Source organism: Ruditapes philippinarum, unplaced genomic scaffold (genome assembly GCF_026571515.1).
Source record: "Ruditapes philippinarum isolate M1 unplaced genomic scaffold, ASM2657151v2 ctg1656_1_1_1_1, whole genome shotgun sequence".
NCBI lineage: Eukaryota > Metazoa > Mollusca > Bivalvia > Venerida > Veneridae > Ruditapes > Ruditapes philippinarum.
The window spans coordinates 169,013-196,040 of record NW_026863252.1 but is presented as its reverse complement, the minus strand read 5'-3'; the positions used below and the strand labels follow the sequence as shown (position 1 = coordinate 196,040).

General features: G+C 32.8%; 2 protein-coding genes across 2 annotated transcripts in view; one reads left to right on the top strand and one right to left on the bottom strand.

Annotated features, from left to right (window-relative positions):
- The window catches only part of LOC132721599 (uncharacterized), a 99,074-nt gene that overhangs the window by 32,017 nt on the left and 40,029 nt on the right, over positions 1–27,028 (top strand). The gene's annotated exons all lie outside the window — the stretch shown is intronic.
- Positions 2,501–6,837, bottom strand: LOC132721603 (adenosine receptor A1-like). Its single transcript, XM_060705923.1, has 2 exons — positions 6,525–6,837; positions 2,501–4,537 (listed from the first exon to the last, which is right to left on the bottom strand). The coding sequence occupies exon 2, from the start codon at positions 4,485–4,487 to the stop codon at positions 3,135–3,137; it is 1,353 nt and encodes a 450-aa protein (XP_060561906.1). The 5' UTR covers positions 4,488–4,537; positions 6,525–6,837; the 3' UTR covers positions 2,501–3,134.

The window sequence follows — 27,028 nt, the reverse complement described above, 5'->3', positions numbered from 1 at the left end:
GTCAGACTGCTCAGCTTATAATGCTGGTATGTCCAAAAATTTAGAATGAAAACGTCAAAACAAGCGTTTTTTTTTATGCCCCCGGGCATATAGTAATTGAACCGTCCGTCCGTCTGTCCGAGCACACGAGAGGGTATATGTTGGGTACTAAATACCCAACAACTACCAATCCTACTCACTCCGTATGTATTGTTGGGCATTTTTAATGAATTTTGATGTATTGTTGGGTACTTTTTTTACACAATAAAATACCCAACAAGAATACAAATGTAAGGACGTCCGCCTGTTTGTACGAGGTTAACCAAGAATGGCAAGTTGGATTTTTCTGAGGTTCTACCTGTACTAATGGCTTCTTAGTTTACACACTTACTAAACTAAAAGTTACATAACTCTGGCTTTCATATTTACCAAGTTATTGCCCTTTTCAGCACTTAAAACGGCAAGTTGGAAATATCTTAGGTTCTATCTATACTAATGGCTTTATAATTTCCACACTTACTTATCAATACAAAGTACATGATATTGCCAAGTTATATAACTGTGTCATCCATATTTCCCAGTTATTTCCCTTTTTTCACTTAGAAAATAGGGCCTTGTCTGGTTAACCTATTTCGGCAAGTTGGATTTATCTTAAATTTCTCCTAATAGCTTAATTTCTTTAATGATATCTTTCATATTTAGTAGGTGGATACCTTTGATGGTCCTCTAATTTTTTGTGGAGTAAGCGGTCTCTAGGGTCAAGGTCACTGGTTTGAAAAATAAATATACACATTTTTGCTCATACAGCCTTTATTTTTTAGTTGATGTCTTAGTTTAATACAAACATGCCAAGGGAGGTCCTCCTTCTTTGGGTGTAGTAAGGGGTCATTTGGGTCAAGGTCAATGTTACCAATGTCAAGGTCACCAATGTTAAATATAGATTTTTACATTTTTACAGGTGTATTAACCTTATTCTATAGACAGATGTTATTTATAATTGATAGAAACATAAAATTTGATGGAGTTAGTGGTCAGTTGGGTCAAGGTCACCAGTGCTAAAAATAATTTTTTACACATTTGCTCATACAGCCTTTATTAAGTAATAGATATATTTTATCTTTGGTAGGAAGATAACTTGCATGGTATTCATCCTTTTGATTTGGGTAGGGAGTTACTTGTGCTAAAAATAGATTTTTACACTTTTGCCTATACAGCTTTTATTTATTGACAGATGTATTTCATATTTGGTAGGAAGATAACTTGCATGGTATTCTTCCTTTGGATGGAGTAAGGGGTCAGTTGGGTCAAGGTCACCAGTGCTCAAAATCGATTTTTACACTTTTGCCCATACAGCCTTTATTTAATGACAGATGTATTTCATATTTAGTAGGAAGATAACTTGCATGAAGTTGAATATTTTTTAACTTCACAAGTCAGAGCAATGACTTGGCAACTTATATTTTTCACAATTACAAAATGCCATGACTTTGTCAAGCTATATAACTTGTGTTTACAATTTTTTGGCAATTTTTCTGTCCATAACTGAGTGAATGGGTAAACATTTTTTTGAAATATTGCTACTGACAAGAATCTGAGCCGAGGGCATTTGTGTTTAACAAACACATTCTTTTTTTTTTTTTTTTCTTTTTTTTTTTGAGAATTAGAATATCTTTCAAAACTGCTGATAACATTAAGAAGACAATAAATTCTGGAAATCAGTGATTTCATGGCCAATTACTCTATATATAGACATAGACATGAAATAATAACAGAATAATTAGATACACTCCTGTCAAAGTCTTCCCTTGAAATAACCTTTATTCTCTGTTGGATGATTTAAAATGGTATCAATTAAGGCAATTTGTAACCTCTATGTGAACTTTCTTCTCTATGAAATCTCATTATTTGAATATAAAACTGTAGTAAATAATAAGAGTTGCTGACTTTTCACATTGTTTTTAGCTCTACTTTTTCACTATTATTTTTGGAGAAGGTGAAAAATATATATGTAGAAAAAAGATAAATAGAGGATATTCAAGCTTTTTCCATAAATACATGATTTATTTTCATCGAGTGGTATGAAAATAAATATTTCATGAGTGGCAGTAGCCACGAGTGAAATATCGTAATTTTCATGCCACAAGATGAAAATAAATCATGTATTTATAGAAAAAACTTGAATTTTCTGTTTATTATATACATTTTTCTCTTTTTTGACATTAAAATTGAAAAGACTTTTCCTTAAATTTTGTGTACTGGCAGAATTTAAAAGAAAGTAGTCCGGCAAGATACCAGTGAAAATACGGAAAATATGTTTCACTGCAGTGAAAAATAAATTTTTACAGTGAAAATACGGAAAATAAAAATACGCATTTTATTTCATCAATATTTCTCAATATTTCATTTATAAGTATATAATAAATCATTTTCTTAATTCAGTAAACTTTATTTTGTAGAAAGCACCGGCAAGTATTTTTGCAAATGTGGAATACAAAATATTATGTAGATCACTGCTTGGGTGGGGGGGGTAATATTGAATGGCCCCTCATATAGAAGAGAAAAAGTCCTGATAATTATTCATTCTTCTTAGTGTATTTTACATTGTTGCTGCTTGTGCTTTATTAGGAGGTTCAGTGAAATGCAGGTTCCTAAATTAACTTGAATAATTGACTTATGGTTTTCAGTATAAAAATAGAAAACTTGAGCTATCAACAGTAGAGTGTGATGGTTTGACTACTGGTTTATCACTTATTCCAGTTCTAGCAGGTTAAAGGTTAAGATGAATATGACAACAGTTAAAGCTCCATGCCTCCAGATTAATGCTAATTTTTTCGTAAAAATTTTGAAATTGTATTTAAGAGTAAAATATTGTCAACTGTAGTAATAAATACTTCAAAATCAGTTATTAATTACATAATAACATGTTAATTATTTTTGGAATTTTGATATTTTTAATTTTCTAAAAATCTTTGCACATTTTTCCTCAAGATGATTTTCTTAAAATATTTTGGCTCATTTGGAGGCATGCAGCTTTAACATTGAATTAATTGATACAAGGCAATTTTGCATTGTTAGTGAAACATCTTTTATTATGTTACATAATTAAGTTGTTTTCTTCTCTTATGACAAACAATTTATGAACATGTTATATTGGTTTATAATTTAGTTATGTCACTGTTTTCACTTAGTTCATCATCTTCAGAAACTGTTGTTATTATGGATGCTGTTGCACACAACTGTTGTCGTCTATAATCAAGCGAACTTGTTTTCCCATTTTTGGTTCCTTTATCAAAACCTCGCGTTCCTTGAGTTTTACCATTACTTAATGATTTCTCTCGATTAATACTGTCTCTGGAATCATTTGTTGCGATGCTGTTCACTCGCGACCTTTGCAAAGATCCTTGACCCGAATGTGTCCCGTCCGAACTTGTGTCGTTGAACATGTTCTTAAACAGTGGCATGTTCATTGTGCGGGAAACTTCCCGCATGACACGCTGTATTCGGATTGTTCTATAGCTGTGTATAAAGGCACTCATAAATGACCGCAATAAAAACATTGGAAGGAAAAATATTAGATTAATGTGAGCCATTTCCGATACTTTATGTCGTTCATTAATGAAATAAAAAATTATATAGCTGATGAATGGTATGTAACATATTGAAAGAATAATGATATCGTTTCTGATAGTTGCGATTAATTGCGTGTATTTTTGGTATTCAAGGCACCGCGGTGATATGAATTCATTATTGCATTCGATTTTTTTATGAGTTCGGTATAAAATCCCTTGCATTACGCAGCTTCCGGCGATGCACAGTAACCATAGCAATGATATGAAGAACACATAGTGTATACTGTAGTAGTTAAAAAGATTGCAGACGAATTCTTTATTATTCCAACCCATCTGCGGTAAAAAGCCAATAATGAATGCTGCATTCCATAGCACCATCATTGCAATTATAACACTATGTTTGTCCACCCGGTAAACCAGCGGTTTAGTTAAACGTAGGTACGAGTCTACATTTAACCAGAATAACGTCAAACAGATGGTCATAGAAGCAGAGATGAAAATACTTTCTGGTAAAAAGCAGTTTATCAGCCGATTGTCGAGATTCAGTAACAGTATGCATTTGAAAATTCCAAAATTTCCAACCAACATGTCCGCCACACACAAGCTCCGTATAAACACTAAAGTTGAACTTTTCCCGCCAGTAGTGAATTTTGACGCAAGAAGTACAACACAATTTACAAGCACTGTTAATGCTGAGAATACAATGATTCCATTTAGAATGTTTGAACTTGTTCCGTAATCAAGTCCATAGAAAGTAAAATCCGACAAATTTTGTTCACTTTCTGCGTAGTATGAAGCATTTGTATTATTGAAGATGATGCTGTCTGCATAATTAACTTCTGTTGTTTGGAAATGTGCCGATGAATTTTGATGAGTCGTCAAATTGAAAATATTTGGAAGCGTTGTAGTAAAATTTGAAGATAACGAAATATTCTTCATCTTACATCTTTATATTGATTCTTCAATGTACACCTAGATTCTGTGTCAACCTGAAATGAAGTGGTAAAAAAAAGTTTTACTACAATTGTATCATGATCAAAAGGCATATCTTACTATAACCCTTCTGAACTTGTGAAATGAACTTGTCACGTTTTGAATTTAGACCAGTCCATTTTTTATTACAGGGATTTCATAGTATCAGAATGATAAAAATGATCAAAACGACCATTATTGAAATTAGTAAGGAGCCAAGTTTAAATACCTTACTGATTTAGGGTACTGGGTCCCTACAGATGGCGTGGTTATGTGAATATTTGCCAATTTACATATTAAGCACTAAATAAAAACATGGCAGATAAACCTGAATGTTTTTGTCTTTCATCTGATTGATTAACCTTTGGTGTGTTTACTTTTAGATAAAGATGCAACAGTCAGTTACAGTAAAATAAGTTGGTGATTGTATGTCATATTCATTCTCAAAAATTTACGAAAATATTAAGTACCATGGTTTCTAAGGGCGTGACAGCCCTATGTAATCCATGAACACTTTTTTTAACAAATAATAATTTATTTTTAATTTTTATCCTTTATGGAACCAATTTAAAATAGATTTGATTTAAAAACATGTTTTCCATATACATGTTAGAAAAGCAACAAATTGTTTATAAATTTCCAGTCAAATTAATCCGACTGCTGCAGTTCACCTGTACCATTCTAATGAGACAAATTTTATCAATTTCAGATTTTTGAATGATAATTTAGTATCAGTTTTCTTTTAAGGCAAATAATTTAATTGTTTGAAATAAATTTGAATTAAAAACATGTTTTAATGTTAGAAAAGTGACAAATGTTAATAAATTTCCTTGTAAATTTCAAAAAAGATGTAAGAAGAACAACAACTTTAAAAAAAATCACCCAAAAAAACCCCTCAAGTCTGCAAACAAAAGCATTACATCATTTCAGGATCACATTGCAGCATAATAATACTCTGTCTGTAGAAAAAGTAGAATTTATAGTTTGTACAAAAAGTTTCAATATATGATGTGATTAATTTAAAGAATGAAAATGTCTGTCTTGAATGAAAATAGAATAATTTTGTTGTTTTTCTTATTACATAATTATATTTTGCTAAACAGTTCAGGGATGTATAATACAAATAATTACAGGAATGTTGTTCTTAATTTAAATCCGAAAATAGAATAATTTAATCCTTTTTTCTTTACAAGAACTTCGTAATTTTATCATTTTTATCCACACAAGAAGTGTGGTGTGTACTTCCCTTGGTCACAAATTCAAATAAATAATTTCCTTATTTACATCCAAAATACATTTCATTATTTATGTATATTTCCAGTTATTAAAACAATTCATAAAAAAACTAATTTATTGATAGCTTCCAATGATTGGAACAATTCACAAAAAATACCGTTTCAAATTATTGAAACAATTCACAAAAATAACCATTATTTATTAAATGTTTCAAATTATTGAAACAGTTCACAAAAATTTAATGTTTCAAATTGTTGAAACAATTAATAAAAAATACTGGTTATTTATTAAATATTCCTAACTATTAAAACAATTCATGAACAAATCCTCCAAGAAATAAAAAAATGTACACTACTGTTGTATTAAAAAAACAAGATTAGCAAATTTATAAAATCAAAAACCTCCTTTAAAGAAGAAAATCCTCGCTTTAACTACTGCTATAGAAGAAAAATTCAGAAAAGTTCACAATTTTCCCTCGTCAATATATAAATAAAACATCAGTTAATTGATTCCATTATTATACAAATGAATGAAATGACGGAGTAACAAATTCATATATCAAACAAAAGCACTGAGTCGGAAATAACATAAATCCACAACTGATTAGCAATTCCATGTTTTAAGTACCGTTTCTGCATTTTGAATAACATAAACCATTTCAGAAATTTGAGTCCTGTTTGAATTAATAATTTCAGTGTTGGAACAAAACACACTTGCGGCTATTTGTTTTCCCATTAAATTTTAATAATGGAAAATTATCCAACTCACTTTTTTTGAATGATTTAATAATCTCGTATGTTATTGTTATTATCTCGACATGGACACGATTGTTTTCAAATCGGATACTCGCACAAGCCCCGCTTTAAAACAACAATGATGTGTTACTCCCACTGTTAGTTATGCTTTTGAGAAATTTCCGTGCGCAATTGAATCATTTATATATAAGAGCATGGTTTGAACATGTTTAATTATGATAAACTGGAATAATTCAGTTAATCTAGCTACAACAGAAGGCATCATCGGCATTAGCAACAGCAGAAGTTTTCATTTATTCATAGGAAATTTCATGCATTCTTGAGATGTCTTAAATACAGTAGTTTTATCGGTTTTATATGAATGAAATGAAATAAATGTAATGGTACAGCATATGTTGCTGATTTGTAAGCTATTTAGAATGCCAGGGTTTATGGTGCTACAAGGTATGTAATGGAAGGAATTTTAGGAAATATTTTTTTTGTAGCCTCCTTTTGATGTGTCACATACCCCTAAGCCTGCTGAATATTTTTAAAGCAATTTTTATGCCCCCCTTCGAAGAAGAGGGGGTATATTGTTTTGCTAATGTCGGTCTGTCTGTCGGTCTGTCCGTCGGTAGACCACATGGTTTTCGCTGATTATCTTGAAAAGTATTAATCACAAAGTCTTCATATTTCACATGGTGATTCCGCTGATTATCTTGAAAAGTATTAATCACAAAGTCTTCATATTTCACATGGTGATTGGCCATAACTAGTAGATGACCCCTATTGATTTTGGGGTCACTAGGTCAAAGGTCAAGGTCACAGGGACCTTAAATGTCAAAATGGTTTCCACTGATTATCTTGAAAAGTATGTATCAAAAAGTCTTCATATTTCATATAGTGATTGGACAACACTAGTTGATGACCCCTATTGATTTTGGAGTCACTAGATTAAAGGTCAAGGTCACAGCGACCTTAAAATGTCAAAATGGTTTCCGCTGATTATCTTGAAAAGTATTTATCACAAAGTCTTCATATTTCACATAGTGATTGGTCATAACTAGTAGATGACCCCTATTGATTTTGGGGTCACTAGGTCAAAGGTCAAGGTCACAGGGGCCTTAAATGTAAAAATGGTTTCCGCTGATTATCTTGAAAAGTATGTATCACAAAGTCTTCATATTTCACACAGTGATTGGTCATAACTAGTAGATGACCCCTGTTGATTTTGGGGTCACTAGGTCAAAGGGCAAGGTCAAAGGGACCTTAAATGTCAAAATGGTTTCCACTGATTATCTTGAAAAGTAGGTATCACAAAGTCTTCATATTTCACACAGTGATTGGTCATAACTAGTAGATGACCCTTATTGATTTTGGGGTCACTAGGTCAAAGGTCAAGGTCACAGGGGCTTTAAATGTCAAAATGGTTTCCGCTGATTATCTTGAAAAGTATGTATCACAAAGTCTTCATATTTCACATAGTGATTGGTCATCACTAGTAGATGACCCCTATTGATTTTTGGGTCAAAGGTCAAGGTCACAGGGGCCTTAAATGTCAAAAGGGTTTCCGCTGATTATCTTGAAAAGTATTCATCACAAAGTCTTCATATTTCACACCTAGTTATTGGTCATAAGTAGTAGATGACCTCTATTGATTTAGGGGTCATTAGGTCAAAGGTCAATGTCACATGGGCCTTAAATGTCAAAATGGTTTTCGTTGATTTTTCCGTGATTGAACACTTCCATGTACCCTTTTTTGGCAATATTTGTGCCCCCACGTTAGTGGCGGGCATTTAGATTTACCCTTGTCCGTCCGTCCGTCCGTCCGTTCACTTTTGTGTCGCACGTAGCTCACAAAAAGTATTTGCCCTAGAGTCATGAAACTTTACAGGAATGTTGATCAGCATGTGTAGTTGTGCACCTGGGTATTTTCGTCTGGATATTTTTAGTATTTTCAGAGTTATTGCCCTTGACTTAGTAAAATTTTGCAATTTTCAACTTGTGTCGCATGTAACTCAAAAGTATTTGAACTAGACTCATGAAACTTTACAGGAATGTTGATCAGCATGTGTAGTTGTGCACCTTGGTATTTTCGTCTGGATATTTTTAGTATTTTCAGAGTTATTGCCCTTGACTTAGTAAAATTTTGCAATTTTCAACTTGTGTCGCATGTAACTCAAAAAGTATTTGACCTAGACTCATGAAACTTAACAGGAATGTTGATCAGCATGTGTAGTTGTGCACCTGGGTATTTTCGTGTGGATATTTTTAGTATTTTCAGAGTTATTGCCCTTGACTTAGTAAAATTTTGCAATTTTCAACTTGTGTCGCACGTAACTCAAAAAGTATTTGCCCTAGAGTCATGAAACTTTACAGGAATGTTGAACAGCATGTGTAGTTGTGCACCTGGGTATTTTCGTCTGGATATTTTTAGTATTTTTAGAGTTATTGCCCTTGACTTAGTAAAATTTTGCAATTTTCAACTTGTGTCGCATGTAACTCAAAAAGTATTTGACATAGACTCATGAAATTTTACAGGAATGTTGATCAGCATGTGTAGTTGTGCACCTGGGTATTTTCGTGTGGATATTTTTAGTTTTTTCAGAGTTATTGCCCTTGACTTAGTAAAATTTTGCCATTTTCAACATGTGTCGCATGTAACTCAAAAAATATTTGACCTAGAGTCATGTAACTTTACAGGAATATTGATCAGCATGTGCAGTTGTGCACCAGGTATTTTCGTCTGGATTTATTTAGAATTTTTAGAGTTATTGCCCTTCACTTAGAAAATTTTTGCAATTTTCAACTTGTGTCGCAAGTTACTCAAAAAGGATTTGACATAGTCATTAAACCTTATGGGCAGGTTGCTCAGCATATTTAGATTTGCACCTGGGGTTTGGCTTGTGGATTTATCCAGTATTTGTAGAGTTATTTCCCTTGACTTAGTAAAAAGATTGACAGAACAGTGGCGCGGTGGGGGCACCCGTGTCCTATGGACACATTTCTAGTTTGTAATAAAATTACCAATTATGTGAGTCAATGGCTAGAAAGGGGGGTATATGTGTCGTTCGACATTCTTGTTTTGTTTAGCATTTTGTATAAATTATAAGCATTTCCTACACAAGAGTTTTTGAACATCAAACATCTGAATTTTTTTAAAGTAAATTTACTACATTTCTTCAATCGACTTTTCAAGTTCCAATCTTTGGTACTGTCCATAAAATTGTCATGATGAAAGAACCTTGGTAGACTGCATGGATGCGCAGACTGGCTTAACTGTGTACTGGTAGCAAAAGCTGTAGTCACTTCGATTTTCACTATGTTAAGGGTTACACATAAAAAAATGAACAAGATTGCTTTGAAATCCTTTAAAGAAAAGCAGTATGAACTCTGCTATTATAAAAAATTCTTTTGAAAACGAATTATTGCCTACTCAAACTATTAAAAGCTGAATAACCTTAAGTTTGTTTAATAGACTTTCCTTGCCTTAAATTTAAAACAACCCATTAGTAGTATTCAGAGTTATCAATATTTTGCAGTAAACATTTTTTGGAGTAACTGGAATTTCAAAAGCAAATTTTGTGTGCAACATTATAATATAATAATATAAGTTGTATTTTAGCATGCATGTATATTATTTTTTAGACACTTTTGATGGTAAAAATGTTTATTTAGATATTTAAGTTTTTTTTAAGGGGGGTGGGGGTGTAGATAGATGGAGATAAGTTTGAAAAAGGGAAAGAATTTTGTGTGCAGATGAGACAGGAATTGGAGGGAGTAGAGTTAGATAAGCTGGAAAGATGACTTGTCAGACCTAACTTTCTTTCCCTGGTAGGTAAAATCCCCCTAAATCCCACCTACCCTTCCCTTGTACTAAATTTCTTAAGAAAAGAGTCAAGTGGGTTCAGAAGTGATGGACATGAAGATTGGATTACAAGTTTTTCATGACAGCTTTGAATTGTGCAATGATGTGATATAATGATTTAACAACATTATCACATATATAGGAGGTAATCATGTTATGTTTTTAGTGTATACACTATTTGACATAGGCAACAAATGGAGAGCAATGCATACCTGACTGACAAGTTACAAGTTTTTGTTGCATATAGACCCTTTCATTTAAGACCGTATTCAAGTTGTCGCCCTTGGATGACGTCCTTGGGGGATACGGTAGACAATGCCGATACGATTAAGTACAGTAATAGAGGGATATAAAGATCTTAATTCTTTCTCTTCTAAGATTTGCATATTGAAATTGCCAAAACTTTGTGTAATTGAATAAGATATAACATAAAAAGGATGGTGAAATGAATAAAAATGTTTACTATAATAAGGTTAAAGATTTGTTTTAATAGTAGACCATATTGCTGGGTAACTGATCATGATTACCATTTTCGTTAGATTCTTAATAATGAAAATTTTACCAGGCAGTTAAATCGTAATAACTTGCTAATACCAGAGATATAGATAATGTATCTATGTCTCTGCTAATATACAATACCCAAAAGATATTTTGAGTCTCAAAAATGTAAGGATTCTGTAGTTTCGAAAAACGGCTGCGTAATAATTAATTGCATACTGGTTTATTAAAAATAATTTTGATTTAAGCATTACTAAGACAAAGATAAACAGCAATATAAATATATGTAATTTCAACAAAAAAAATGTAAAGGCATAAAAAGTATAAATTATTTTGAATGTACATGACTGTATACTATTTGTGTCGGCAAAAAATGCACTCTCTAAAAATCGTACTTCACACTAGTGATGTTCCGATTGTCGCAAGTCGCTGATAATCAGTTACTGTTATGTAAAACGACAATAATCGATTCACAAAAAATTGTTCCGCGACGTCGTCGAAAATGTTTAAAGTATCAAAACGAATTAATTCTGGCGGTAATTTTCTTTTAGGAACACCTTGCCGATCGCAAAAAAATTATCTCAGAGACAATTTTGAGTTAAATAGGATCAATATGTGATGTAAACAATAGTAATATATTATGTGATGTGAATGTTATTATTTGACATCCATTGGAAAATTAAATCTATTTCGTAAAATAATAACTAAGTAGGGTTAAAACTGTGTTGAAAAGTGCTAAATAAAGTTCATGTTACAAAATAAAATCAAGTTCCTTGGGAAAAAATGTTTCTTCCCTATTTATTACATGCTTTTCGGTGGTTTATAGAAATATATCAGTGATATAAAATTGGTAATTTCACTGTTTGAAACAGTGAAATTACCACTTTGATAATTTCACTGTTTTGAATTTAAGCCCCTTATGTTGTTTCAGTGAAATACCAGCGTGTACAGTACTGGGTACCAACTTAATGACGTGACGTCGTAAATGACGTCACGTTGTATTATTATTTGGCGCGCTTTTCATTCAGTATTAGGTTTAATGTCTTTTTAAAACGTTTCTTTGCATGTAATAAAAAGAAAATTTGTTTAGCTTAGTGTAAGATCGAAATATATTTCACCTTGTGAACACCAAAAGTTTATATTTCACTCATGGCTGCGCCACTCGTGAAATATACCTTTTGGTGCTCACTCGGTGAAATATATTCCGAACTTAACAAATATCCTCTATTTCTTTTTAACGCGACTTTAATCGGAAAGTTATCGATTATGTCCCATCCGATTGAACCGATGATCGATTGGGACAAATTTCATCCGATTTCCATCACTACTTCACACCAATATAAATTATCTAAGCTGGTAAAGTAATATTTTCAACTTGATACTTTTAAATTCATACTCTGCTTATCAAATATTTTTAAAAAATCACAAAAAAACCCAAAACAAAAACAAGTTGTGAAACACGTTCACAGAAATTCATTATTAACCAAATTATAATTTCACGTATTTTTGACTGTGCCAGTTGGTAGGACTCTGGATCGAGTATCAAATCAGTAAGGCATGACCAATAAAGTCCCTAGGATGATCCATAACAAAATTCGGACCATAAATATTTTGACAACTAACAAAAATGAGTAATCTGATGTAATGTTATAACTCTAAAAAATACACCTTGGTGATTTATGATATCACAGCCAAGTGCCACTTGTAAATACAACATATGTGTTATTTAATATGTTACGGCCCAGTGGCGCTTATATATGCACATCTATTTATCTATGAAATAGGTTACTGGGAAAAGGTCTTTATTTTTATAACCATAAGAATAGATTTTTAATATCAAAATTATCTTATTATCGTCTGTTGCGAATCTAAAATTTATAAAAGTCAATGCCATATGGTTTTCGTTCTTTCCGAAATATTTATAAAATTATATCCTTCACTAGTACTGGTTCTTTGAAATATTTTTATACGGCATAATGAAAAAGAATCAGTAAGTATTGACACATACAATGCATTCTGTTATTGTTCTATTAAAGCTTGAAAAACAATTGGCAATCTTATTTTCTTGTTTGTCACAAATACGCCGGAATTTTCTAAATGACAGAAAATAATACAGAAAACTAGCAAATGGCCATTTAAATTTATAATAGGCAATTTCAGTGTGTATGGGTGTTTATAAAACATTAAAATGTGATTTAGTTACTGGCTTTTTATCCTGACATTAATTAGGGAAAATCTAGATGTAATAAGTACATTCACTTTGAAGTTTCGCTGTTTCACTCCGTAGCGAGAATTAATCTTAATCTTTGTTTTTTGTTTTTTATGCCACCGCAGCATCTGCGATGCGGTGGCATATAGCAATTCACCTGTGTGTTTGTTTGTGTGTGTGTGTGTGTGTTATATAGATTATATAGTGAACTTAAAAAAACTTCTTGTGAAAAACCACTAGTCCAATTTCAACCAAACTTGGCAGGATTGATCCTTGGGTGAAGGGCTTCCAAAGTTGTTCAAAGAATTTCATTCCATACAGAAATCTGGTTGCCATGGCAACCAAAAGGAATTATAAGAATAAATTTAAAAATTCTTCTTGTAAAGACCCAAAAGGCCTAGAGCTTAGATATTTTGCATAAGGCATTGTCTGGTAGATCTCTACCAAGATTGTTCAAATTATGGCCCTGGGGTCAAAATCGGCCCCGCCCCGGGGGCATTGATTTTCGCTATATGTACATATAGTAAAAACTTAAAATACCTTCTTTTAAAGACCCAAAAGGCCTAGAGCTTAGATATTTTGCATAAGGCATTGTCTGGTAGACCCTTACCAAGATTGTTCAAATTATAGCCCTGGGGTCAAAATCGGCTTGCCCCGGGGGTCATTGATTTTCACTATATGTACATATAGTAAAAACTTAAAATGCCTTCTTGTAAAGACCCAAAAGGCCTAGAGCTTAGATATTTTGCATAAGGCATTGTCTGGTAGACCCTTACCAAGATTGTTCAAATTATAGCCCTTGGGTCAAAATCGGCTTGCCCCGGGGGTCATTGATTTTCACTATATGTACATATAGTAAAAACTTAAAATGCCTTCTTGTAAAGACCCAAAAGGCCTAGAGCTTAGATATTTTGCATAAGGCATTGTCTGATAGACCCTTACCAAGATTGTTCAAATTATAGCCTTGGGGTCAAAATCGGCTTGCCCCGGGGGTCATTGATTTTCCTTTTATGTATATAGTAAAAACTTTAAAAAAATTTCTTCTAGCAATTGACAAATGCTAAAGGTTAGATATTTTGCATGAAACATTCAGAAGTGAACTTCTAGCAAGATTGTTCAAATTATAGCCCTGGGGTCAAAATTGCCCGCGCCCCGGGGGTCATTGATTTTCAATATATACATAATAGTAAAAAAATCAAAAAATCTTATTATCTGAAGGTACAAGGCTTAGAGCTTTAGTATTTGTTAAATGATATCATCTATAGGTACTCTACCAAAGTTGTTCAAATTTTGTCTCTAGTGTCAAAATTAGCCCTGCCCCGGGGGCCACAGGTTTTCCTTATATGTATATAGTAAAAACTTAAAAAATCATCTTCTCTTAATTTACAAATGCTAGAGTTAAGATATTTTGCATGAAACATTGTGTAGTGAACCTCTAGCAAGATTGTACAAATTATAGCCCTGGGGTCAAAATTGGCCCCATCCCCAGGGGTCATTGATTTTCACTATGTACATATAGTAAAAAATTCTAAAATCTTCTTGTCTGAAGGTACAAGGCTTAGAGCTTTGATATTTGGTATATAATATCATCTATGGGTCCTCTACAAAAGTTGTTTTAATTATGCCCCTAGTGTTAAAATTGCCCTGCTCCAGAGGCGATAGTTTTCCTTATATGTATAAAGTAAAAACTTGAAAAATTTTCTTTTCTGAATTGAAAAATCTTCTTCTTTGAATTGACATAGGCTAGAGGTTAAATATATGGCATGAGACTTTGCGAAGTGAACCGTTACAAAGATTGTTCAAATTATAGCCCTGGGGTCAAAATTGGTTCTGCCCTGGGGATCATTGATTTTCATTATGTACATAATATTATAGTAAAAAAACAAAAAATATTTTTGTCTGAAGGTACAAGACATGGAGCTTTGATGTTTGCTATATAATATCATCTATAGGTCCTCTACCAAAGGTGTTCAAATTTTCCCCCTGGTGTCAAAATTGGCCCTGCCCGGGGGCAGTGATTCTCATTATGTACACATAGTAAAAACTGAAAATAAAACAAATGTTTTCTGAATGGGAGAAAGCTACAGTTTAGATATTTGACTTGAAATGTTGTTTGGTGGACCTGTATCAAGATTGTTTTGAATTAAACCCTTGGGTCCAAAATTTTGCCTTGCCCAAGGGGACAGTGACCTACTTTCTTGTCCTTTGATGTACAGCAATGAAATTTTGACCATGTGCACAGTTTTAGTTTTAAAATTGAACTTTGATATCAGGTGACTTAGATTTTGATGATGTGACCTACTTTCTTGTCCTTTGATGTACAGCTATGAAAATTTGAACAATGTGCACAGATTAAGATGTAAAGTGAACTTTGATTTCAGCTGACCTAGATTTTGACAAAGTGTCTTTGTCCTTTGATGTAGTCATGAAATTTAGGCTGTGTGAAATATGACCTTCACCACCAAATTCACTAGACTCGCGTGCATTGATATATTCCTACTCTGATCTTTTATTGAGTTAACAACAGATTTAACCACTAATCTGATATTAAATAAGAATTAGATTATTTATTAGGTCAGGGATCTATGCATTATGACAATCTTCAAAATTGTATAGAAACAAAAAAAATCTGTTCCTACACTACTATTTAGTATTGTATTAATGCGGTGGCATAGCATTTTTCACAAATGCAATCTTGTTTTCTATTGTATTGATATTGAATTTATGTATGCATGCGTAAGTTTTTACATGTTATAATCATAATTGAACGATTAGTATTTACGCATTTAACATTTCAATAAGCTAACATTCTATGCGGCCTGCATAGTTTTATCCCCCATTTACGTCACATCCGGTAAGGGAAGTAACTCTTACCTGACTGTTATCGCTTAAATGAAAGGGTCTATATCGGTAATTCCTTTCGATATACTGTTAATTCCAATATGATTAACTAATAGTCTGTAACAATCTGTATATGCAATCATTTATAAAGTTGTCTGTTTCCAAGAAAAAGTTGAGCTATTGTAATTGCTGCAGTGTTGTTGCCCATTTTTCAAACATTTCTTAAGGGATCAACAAAAAACCTGGAATACTTGCTTTTTCTGACATGGTGCCGTTTTAAGACAAGAACATAATTCTGAAGTCAATATTTTTGGAGTTATGTCCCTTTTTAACTTTTTAACAGGAGCATTAACACCACATGTGGTGCTCTTGTTTTATCCATTACAACTTGGTAATTACTTGGGATAGTTTTAGATGCATTGATGCCTAAGCTAAGCTGGGTCTTAGTGATATGATGGCAAAGGTGAAATTTAAGTGATGATGCCAAGATTGGACCAAAAACATTGTCTAATACCCACGGCTGAACCATTAACATTTATCAAATTTATATTGATAACAAGTTAATCATCAACTGCGGGTATCAGACGATGGTCCAAAAAATGTGTTTAAATTGGCGGAAAAAAGCAAACAAATTATCATAATTATAGTAATTGACACTGTTCCAAGGTCAATTATTGAATGGCATAGACTCTGCAAGGTTTGAAGGGAATTTAAAAGACTCTGCAAGGTTTGAAGGGAATTTAAAAGACTGCAAGGTTTGAAGGGCATTTAAAAGACTGCAAGGTTTGAAGGGAATTTAAAAGACTGCAAGGTTTGAAGGGCATTTAAAAGACTGCAAGGTTTGAAGGGAATTTAAAAGACTGCAAGGTTTGAAGGGCATTTAAAAGACTCTGCAAGGTTTGAATGGCATAGACTCTGCAAGGTTCTCTTTAATTTAATTCAGCAGAATTTGTAACATACTATCATCATCTCACATTAGGATTTAGATTCATTAGGAATGTGTTGGTAGACATTAGATCATGCTGTGAATGGAGAAATATTTTACAAAAAGAAACGTATATTATATGTAATGAAAGGAATAAGTGTCTGGGGCATTAAGAGTTATTACGGTTAATATAAAGCAAAGGAAGTAGCTTATATATCTGCACTTGCAGTTAATTTAACTAATTTTGTTTCAATTTCGCTTCGATATTCTTGGAAAAAAACTTCATCTCATTCTAATCCTGCAAAATGTCACTAATTCAGCGGAATGCAGTCATTGCTTATTTTTTTGCCGCCAATTTAAATTTGCACTGAAACACCTTCTGTGGATAAAAATAAATGCGGGCAATTGATTTTCAGTGAAATGATGAAGTTTATATCAAAAGTCAACGATTAAACTTGTAAAGGGAATAAAATGGTAATATAGTCATCATGACTGTACAAGAAGTGTTTTTGACTGCCTTAATGGCACATACTGAGTTGATCTTAGCGAGTATTATATTGTTTGATAGTTGATGTAAAGTGTTAGGTAGGGGGAGGGTGGGGGCGCTAAAATTGTGAAGTTAAGGCAATGATACACCAAGTTACAGTATTAACTTTAGATAAACATTTGTGTCGGGCATTTTTTGTGACAAAGGTAGTCTTGTTTATATTTTAGGGATTTTTAACAGGATTTTCAAACAATTGTTTATTAAAGTTTAAGCCTCTTTAATATGGCTTAACCCATTACTTCATGAGTATTTTGTGAAAAATGGCTGTTTTCATTGAAAAGTCTCCCGTTACAAGTTCAAATTGCTATAATACTATAAAAACTGCTTCAACACTAATCAAACTTGGCACAAGGGGACATCTCAAAATTGCCAAAAATCACTATTTTGCGTTGATTTTTTCCATCAAAATTTATTTCAAAGTGCTGCAACTTCTCAGTGGATTGAGATAGAGTCAAATGCTTTTCAGTGTTGGTTACACGTTACCTTATGATCAATCTGGGGTCATTTACAGCCTCTCACAAGTCCAAAATTTCTTGGCGATGAGGGGGACTCTGCCCCCCTTCAAACCCCCCAAACAGAAGGGGGCACATTCCCCTTCTGGCAACCCCCTGATGTATCTTTTGGTTGGGGGGCCGCGCCGAAAAAGAGGTCACTTTTTTTAACAACATTTCTCAAACAAAAACAAGTGTTTGGGGTCTAAATAAGGCATTTTTTCATCATTTGAGGCAACAAAAAGGGGGTGGGGGGGTGAAAAAGGCGTTAAAAGGCGTGTATATGAAGTAATGGGTTAAGGGATGGTTGAGGCATCAGAATTGCAATACCATGTATTCTTGCATTACTTCATATGAGGCAACTATATGGTTTTGAAACACTGGAGTCTTATGCATCTCTTAGCTCCAGCAAGTAAGGAGGTTTGATCCCTGAGTGTTGCTTTGAAGTTTGCAACATCAGAGGGTGGCCAGAGTCATCTTTCTTGTTTTGGGGTCACATGACTTTAACTGTGTTGGTGTGACATAAAACCAAACAAACATGTGTAAACGGAATTAAAATATTTCTTTTTCTTTTCTTTTTTTTGCCAAAAATACATGCTTGAAGTTTTTAAAAAAGAAAAAAAAAGAAAACTATAATGAAATAACTTGTCTTTCAGTAAATTCCACACAAAAAGTAGTACATGTAGTTCACAATTTTTTTTCTATCCTTCATGCATTTGATTTTACGCCCACCATGTTGTAAATTATTTCACAGATCATAAATTATTTCGCAGAATTGACAAAATATGAGCCTCTTTTTGAAATTCAGTATGAGATTGATTTAAAATTGTAACACTCAGAGATTCATCATTATTTTTCATTCAATTGTTAACATTAAAAAAAAAGGTGTCAATTACAACTTTTTATTGAGTACTTTATTGTAGTTCTGCAATTCCCCTTGGTTGTTTGTTAATTATTTTAACAGCTTTGTTGTTTTGATATCAATTTACAAACTGAATTGTTTTACAACCAATATTACACTCTCTCTATTCAGGATGGAATATATGTTTATATATTAAGTTGCGGGCTCAGCCTATTGCTTCTGCAAAAGTTAATGCATTAACCCTCTATCAATTTTTATGCAGCAAAAATTTGAGTTGCCAACATGGCTTGCTTTAAATGCAATAGAATTCAATACAAATATACTAAAATGTAAACAGTTAACAGTGTAAAGCCTTCCCAAACTGCATGGAACATGGCCAGGCTCGGTCTTGCTTGCCTGGGTGCTTTGCTGCTGGCCTAGACTGTGCTGCTTGCCGGGTGCTTTGCTGCTGGCCGAGACTGTGCTGCTTGCTGGATGCTTTGCTGCTGGCCTAGACTGTGCTGGATGCTTTGCTGCTGGCCTAGACTGTGCTGCTTGCTGGATGCTTTGCTGCTGGCCTAGACTGTGCTGCTTGCTGGATGCTTTGCTGCTGGCCTAGACTGTGCTGGATGCTTTGCTGCTGGCCGAGACTGTGCTGCTTGCTGGATGCTTTGCTGCTGGCCTAGACTGTGCTGGATGCTTTGCTGCTGGCCGAGACTGTGCTGCTTGCTGGATGCTTTGCTGCTGGCCTAGACTGTGCTGGATGCTTTGCTGCTGGCCTAGACTGTGCAGCTTGCTGGATGCTTTGCTGCTGGCCTAGACTGTGCTGGATGCTTTGCTGCTGGCCTAGACTGTGCTGGATGCGCAGCAAAAATTTAATTCTTACATATTTAAATCAAGTGAAGCACTCAAAAATGGAAAAATCTGTGAAGGATAATAAAGTAATATGCTCAGAAATAAATTGAAAAAGATTTTTTTATGTTCAATTTTTAGCCTGATTTGAGTGAAAGCATTGCAACACTTTTCATTTTTGAAAATGAAATTTTAATTTGCACAATAAAAAGGATGCTTCTGGAAAATGAAGAAAGGGAAATTCAATGATCTAACAAAAGTTATTGGTCTAGACAGTCATCAAATGGTTCACAATTTTTGGAAAATATTTCCAGTCCTGTCAAGTCAAAAAACTTGGTGGAGTCCCTTTAATATTAAGGGAGAGAAAATAGTAAATGTTTAAGAGAAAAGTAAATATTTAAGAGAAAAAAAGCTAATATAAGAGAGAAAAGCAAATATTAGAGAGAAAAGTGAATATATGTGAGTATACAAAATGTTAAAGAGAATATTTAATATTAAAGTTGATCAAATGACAGAAAATAGGTAATATAAGAGAAATCGGTCAACTCTAGTCATCATAACTTCAAAGCAAAAAAAATTATTAAAAATGAAGACCACTTTTTTATCTGAAGTAGATGATTATAGATGTTAAATGATGAGCCTAAGTAAATTGACATTCATAAATCCCCTGCTGGGGGGAAATTAGCAACAATAGGTAAAAATAGAACATTTAAAAACCATTAATTTGTAGTGCATGATAGTGAAGAGTCAAAGTGAGTTGAAAATTCTTTGATTGGTAGTTTACTATTATTAATTTTTTTTCATGTAGTTTCAAGGCTGGAACATCATCAAAGTTAAAAAGTTGAGCTTCTTAGGCCGAAATATGTTATATTTGCTGTCTGTGGATTGTAAAATTATTGTTTAGATTATAATTGAAATGATTACAGAATAACTTACAATGAAAGAAATTTATCAGTTTATTTAATTGAAAGTGAGCAAGACATGTGTGTTATCAAGTTCCATTAGTATAAAAGTTTGTATGTACCCCAATTAGATGGGAAAAACCCAGAGTGTCTCTATTGTTTGTTTGCTTTTAGTAAATTATATAAATGAAAGTAAATGAAACCCCAAACAAGTAGATGATTAAAGAAGTACATGTTAAGTGACAGAACTGTCTTTTTAGATTTTGTTCAAAATTTAAAGCTTAAAATATTTGCAATGGCATGCTACTTTTTAACTGTATTATTCGAAGATCCCCTTTGTGGCTGAGGGGGTTGCCTTTAAGAGTTGAGGCATCTGAATAGCAGCTTGAAGGTAAGAGGCAATATTAAATGGGTCCAATTAACTGTAGTCCAGCAGGTGAGGTTGTATTGACCCCTGGTGATGTTTTAAAGTTTATAACACCCAACCTTAGCCAAAATCATCTTTCCTTTTTCGGCACCATATGACATAAATAGTGTTAGTGCCCATCAAACCAGACAAAACAAACAATTTCAAGAGTTATTGTACTGAGTTGCTGTCACACTTTGGTTAAGTTTTTATGTGCAACTGCAAGTTGGTACCTCCAAAACCACACAGAGGGAATTGGCTGAAATCTCACACAAATATTCTGTGACTGTCTAACCATGCAGGTAGGGTTCCATAACTATGTTTATGTTTTTACAGAGTTTTATAACCCTTAATTTTCTTACTGTCAAGCACTAAAAATAGTTCTGTCTTGAGGACAGCTCTTGATTTATATCAGAAAATAGTTTCCCGTTTTAAGTTCCTACCTCTGTCTAAAAGTCTTGATTTATAACATTTGTTTGATAAAAAAAGAAACCAATTAGTAACTCTTCATTTATGATTTTCCTTTTTTTGTGATTTTTGTAAAAAATAATAGAGAAAAAAGTGTAAGATAAGTATGAAGAGAATTATTAGTAATAATTTACAAGGCTAGAATGAGAGTAATTTGATCTGATACATGTATTCATCATAAATGAATGGAGCATTTATTTGGGTCCAAGGTTATATGGAATTTTACTAAGCCCGAAACTATAATCTCAGCTATTTGATTGGTCAGAAAACCTGGACAGAATGTAAATTGACCAATGAAAATCCTGAAATGTGACAGAGTTCAGGAATTATAACATTGAGGTCAAAGTAATAAGAAAAACACAATGAAGTGCCAAGTAAAGTTGACCTGGAATAGCATAATTCATTAATCATAAATGTCATACAATTCTGAAATAAAGGCTTTCCTTACTAATTGAAAATATATACAACCATTCATGTATAGTTATGAAATAACTGTAACTATTATTACACAGTTGTGATGGGTATAATGTGTCGTTTCACAGCTTGGTCCAGTATGTCGTAATCATGTCTTGCAGGGATACAATGGAAGTGTCGAAATCATGAAAAACTTGATAGAAAAATTGGCGTAATAGAGAACTATGGTATTATATTGTTAATTATTGTTTATTACATAATGTGTCATTTTATAGGCAACTCACCTATTTTCAAATAATTGTTTTTTTTTGTGCCAATGTGATGTAAAATCAAACTGTTCGGCACCTGTACTATTATAGATGTTCTTACAGTTATTACACTTTGAAAATAACATACATGTAATTCTATTTTATGAAATAAATGTTTTTTAAAGGCGAATAAATTTTTACTTCTTTAGAAGGGGAAAATATGAATTTTATAATGTTTAAATAACAATTTTAGAGAATGTTAGATGCTTGTTACTAGATGAAAGTAGTTATAAATGTGAAATAATTTGTGACTAAAGTAGCAAATTGTAAACAAAGTAGTATTTTGACTTTCATACAAAATATTTATTCACTGTAACTGTACTTATTGCCAGAAAGCAACAGATGGAAAAAAAAATGGCTAAGGTAATTTTTGACCAATGGGTAATTTTTTGGTATATTAAAAGTACACCAAAGTTAGAAAAGTTTTTGAGAAATAAAAATAAAAGCATTTCTGAGGCATAATGGGCCTTTAAGCATAATTCTGATAAAATAATATCATAACAGTTATTATGCCATGTATATCATAAATTTCATGTTCCCAATAAAATTCATTACCATATGTTATTGATGAAGGAATTTATTTAATTTATTATTATGTTTGTAAGAAAGTGTTAATATTGTATAGGAGTGTATAATATTTACGTCATAGAACATTTTATAATCTGGAAACAAGAAATATACATGTAATGTGCTAATATGCAAACTGCATTTTGTTTACGTTTATTTTGTTGTTTAGAATGTCTTGTTTTGTTTGGGTTTAGGCATCAATTTTATATCATTATAGTCATATGCTAGCAGGCAATTCTATAAGTTGAGAAAGAAATAAACCTTAGTTTGTGAAACTTGGTATGTACATTGCCAATGGTATGTAGGTGACCCCTATCTGTTACCAGGTCTTTATGTCAAAGGTCAAGGTCAAAGTGACGCTTCATGTATCATTTGTAAATGTCCGAACCAATAATAATAATTTGTGTGCAAATTTTAAGATCATTCAATTACTCCATTATTCAAGAAATATCATTTTAATTGAATGTGCAAAATGATTATTCAAAGTATTTAATTTAAATTGATTTGAGGTACACACAAAATTATTTTTAATTTAATTTTGAATACATTTCTTTATTAAGTTTTGCATACTTTTCCATTTTAAGTGTCCCAGTTGATTTATGTAAGAAATTTTTTAATTTTATGCTTTCAGGATTTTTTACTTTAGTAGAGTTCGTTTAAAGTGATGTTGCCTCGCCCAAGGATCAAACTTACAAATCCAATATTTTCCCTATTGAGACAAGTGCCGTCTTATATAGAACTGACACACTCGAACACACAAAATCATGTTTCCATGCCTTTATGAGAAAAATTTAGTCTATAACATTTTGATAGATGAAATGAAATAAGTCTGTTTAGCTAAATAAAAGGAGATAAACTTGATGGATGTTCTTATGGCAATGTAGATGACCTTCCTATGGGCTGGGTAGTTGGAACAGGTTTCAAAAGCAAGATGTAATTCCTTCCCACTACGGAATGAAAGTTTTTCATTGTGGAAAAGAGTTAGACTGCAGTTTTCGGTATATTTGGACTTGACATTGAGCAAAACTGATGGACAGAATATACCTGAGGGCCAAAAGGATTACAACAGAAAGAAATAAAGCAATTGACCGTGATATCCAAAATCCCAATGATGTTAAGAAACAACATCTATCCAGAAACTGTGGTCAGCTTCACTGGATAGCCACACAGAGTAGAACCAGATCTTTCGTTTGATGTCCTATAGATCTAGCAACATATTTTGTGATTTGGGTATCCCAAACATCCGGCAAAAATCAAACAAAGTGTAAGAAAAGCCTTGTGCAATCAGTAACAAGATTGTGTTTTCAAGTTTAGGAGCATTTGAGGACTTTGAACTTATACTCTACACAGATGCCTCTTATGCCAACCTTTCAGAATAGATTTTCTAGCGCTGGAGGTTATCTTATCTTCTTAAAAGGGAAGAATGGGAAGTTATGTCCAATAGCTTGGAGTGCAAAGAAGATAAAGCGAGTTGTGAAGAGTACACTTGCAGCTGAAGCCCTATCACTGGTAGAGGGACTTGATGCATGTTATTTTGTTAGAAGTATGCTTCAAGAAATGTTCAGAGTAAAAGACATTCCATTAAATGTTTTACTGATAACAAATCTCTATGTCAGAACATTCACTCAACAAAACTTCTTTCTGAGAAACGTCTCCGTATGGACTTGGCAAGCATCAAAGGAGAGTGTCTGCACGGGTGACATTACCGTGACCTGGGTCCACAAGCAGTCTTTAGTTGTTACAAGACGGGAAACCGATTCCCACCGTTTGATTTGACATTTTTAAACTAATTTTTTATAAGATGATTATGGAAAAAGGGAAATTTTTATTATGATATTTGAAGGAATACATGAGAAGTTTGTTTTTGGAAAAAAAATTATTGTTTTTCATTTGTTTTATTTTTAAATTAACATTTTAAAATACTATTGGAAATTACAATGTGAAAATTAATAATGTTTGTTCATTTACATTTTTTCTTTTTCATTGTTTTAAAAAAAGGGTTTGCTTGTTTTTTTTTCTTTTCATTTTTTTAAAACTTTTTATTTTTTCCTTTTGTTCTTTTATATTGATTTTTTTTTTTAGAAAGACAAACTGAAAGTATTTACATTTTTAGCTTTTTTTTGGTGAAAAATTTCCTAAGGTGCGGAGTTTAATAAATATATGAACTCTTAGTGTTATTCAGTTTTACAGTGAATGAAGTCCTTTACAGAAAGGTTTAAACCAGGATCTGTATCCCTATAGTTTACATGCTTAATATTTTAAAAGGACATGTCCATTTTTTAATATGGACAAAAGCATTCATCAGTTTTGGGAAAAGTTTCGGAGTAAGTACTGGTTAATCAGCGAACAATTTGCAGGCAACACCATGATCAGGTGGCACATAATGTACCAGCTGATCTTGGTTAACCCTGGTGGTGTTGGTAGGTTCTGTAGCCACCAGACTTAGGGTTAATAAGGCTAGATAACAGAACTGGTTCAAAAATATATTATGACTACACTATGTGGGTTTGTCAGTCTGGCATTTTAAGATCTTCAGGAAAGTCTAGAAATTATAGTTCTCACTAGTATAAAGCCAATCCTGTTGACATTCAATGCAGTCTGACCAGGCACAATCCTGTTAGTAGCTCAAATTTTGTATTTTTGATATTGCAATCCCTTAAACTTTGGAAGGACTGACCAAAATTCAAAGCTGGTAAAAGCCATTTCACAAATTTAGGTAGGTTTAGAATTAAAATTAGGGTAAATGTCAGTATGACCAGGAATGATTATTATGATGGAACTTTTTTTCCTGCTTTGCGTATGAGATTGTTATTTGCAGTAAAGAAATAATACCATATTTGTGTTTACCCCAATGAAGTTGATATAAATCATTCCATAAAGTTGTAAAGTCACTATTTTCCATTTATTGAACTAAGATATAAATTGAGTGGAATGACAAAGTTGACCAATATTTTTATGATAAAGGACAAAGTTGACCGATATTTTTGCAATAGAGATACTCAGGAACTCTGCAAATCTGGGTTTTCCCATCTAATCTAGGTAAAAAAAAAAATTTAAGTTTCCACTTTGTAAATATATTGATATTTATTGCACCATGTTGACCATTCTATTCTTGTGTAACAGTATAATTAGCTGGGAATAGACATTATCTAGAACTCGACAAATGCAGGTCTTTCCAAGCTTATTCTCCAGTACAAACTTTTACCCTTAAAGCTTCACAGTACCATCCGTTCAAAATAGATTAGTCAACTTGTTGTGTTTACATTTGAAAGCTATACTGTAAAAGATGGGGAACAAAATAGAGATTATCCGGAATTCGGCAAAGTGGGTTTTTCCCAGCTAATCTGTAGGTACAAACTAATTTTTACTGTTATATCTTCAAGGTGCACTACCCGTCACAAAAGATTAGTCAACCTGTTGCGCTTATTTTCGGAGCTGTTACTGTAAAAGTTTTTTTGTACTTAACGTTATTAGCTGGGAAAACCCCAAATATTCTTAATTACGGAGTAAGTCTATTCCATGTAAGTACATTGAACACTGGGATTAGATGGGGAAAACCCATATTTGCTGAGTAATTGTTAACATCTGTTGTAGTGTTACTGTAATATAAAAATATTTAACTATATTGAAGAAACCAGTTATTTCACAGTGATAATAATATTACCTATATATGATATTGTTACACTATCCAATTAATGTAGAAATCTGTGACATAAATCACTATGTCTCTCCTCAAGGTATCATAACTTAACTTATCAGGGAATCATTATAAAAATCTCTCTACTTTTAATCTGTTTAAAAAGAGTGAAATTTAGGGCTTGTCAGTTTATAGAATGCTTAATTAGATAGAAGCCATTAGAGGTATTTTGATATAATCTTGCTTGCAATAGCTTACAAGAGCTCAGAGGTAAGCTTTTGTGATTCCATGTATTACATGTTGTCCATCATTTGCTATTATCCAGTTTCTTTTTAACTAATTGACCATAATCCATAGGAATGATCCATAGTTTTGAAGTTATATAATACTTTGAGGGTTCCATTCTGAGGCATTTGGAGGCGTAAATAGGTCACAGTAGCAAATATTCAATCTTATAAAAAAAAGATCTGCATTGCAAAGACATTTAGCATGTAACATCACATTTTATAAATTATGCCCCTAAAGTTAGAATTTGAGCTGCCCTGGGTACTCTTTCATAGCCTTTAAAAGAAAACACATATCATCACCTTAGTGCAATAATTGGTTAACTCCTATTAAATTTAGAAGAAATACGTTACTGCACTAAAGTGACAATATTTAACATAATTTTGTAGTGCACCAATACAAAACTAACAAAAATGTAATTGCCCCTTGGACCTGTTGAGTTACGTTTGTTATAAATGTAGGTATTCCTTTTCAAAATC

Bases quoted from the DNA above. Each gene is read 5' to 3' on its own strand.
- LOC132721603 (XM_060705923.1), bottom strand. From the start codon at position 4,487: ATGAAGAATATTTCGTTATCTTCAAATTTTACTACAACGCTTCCAAAT.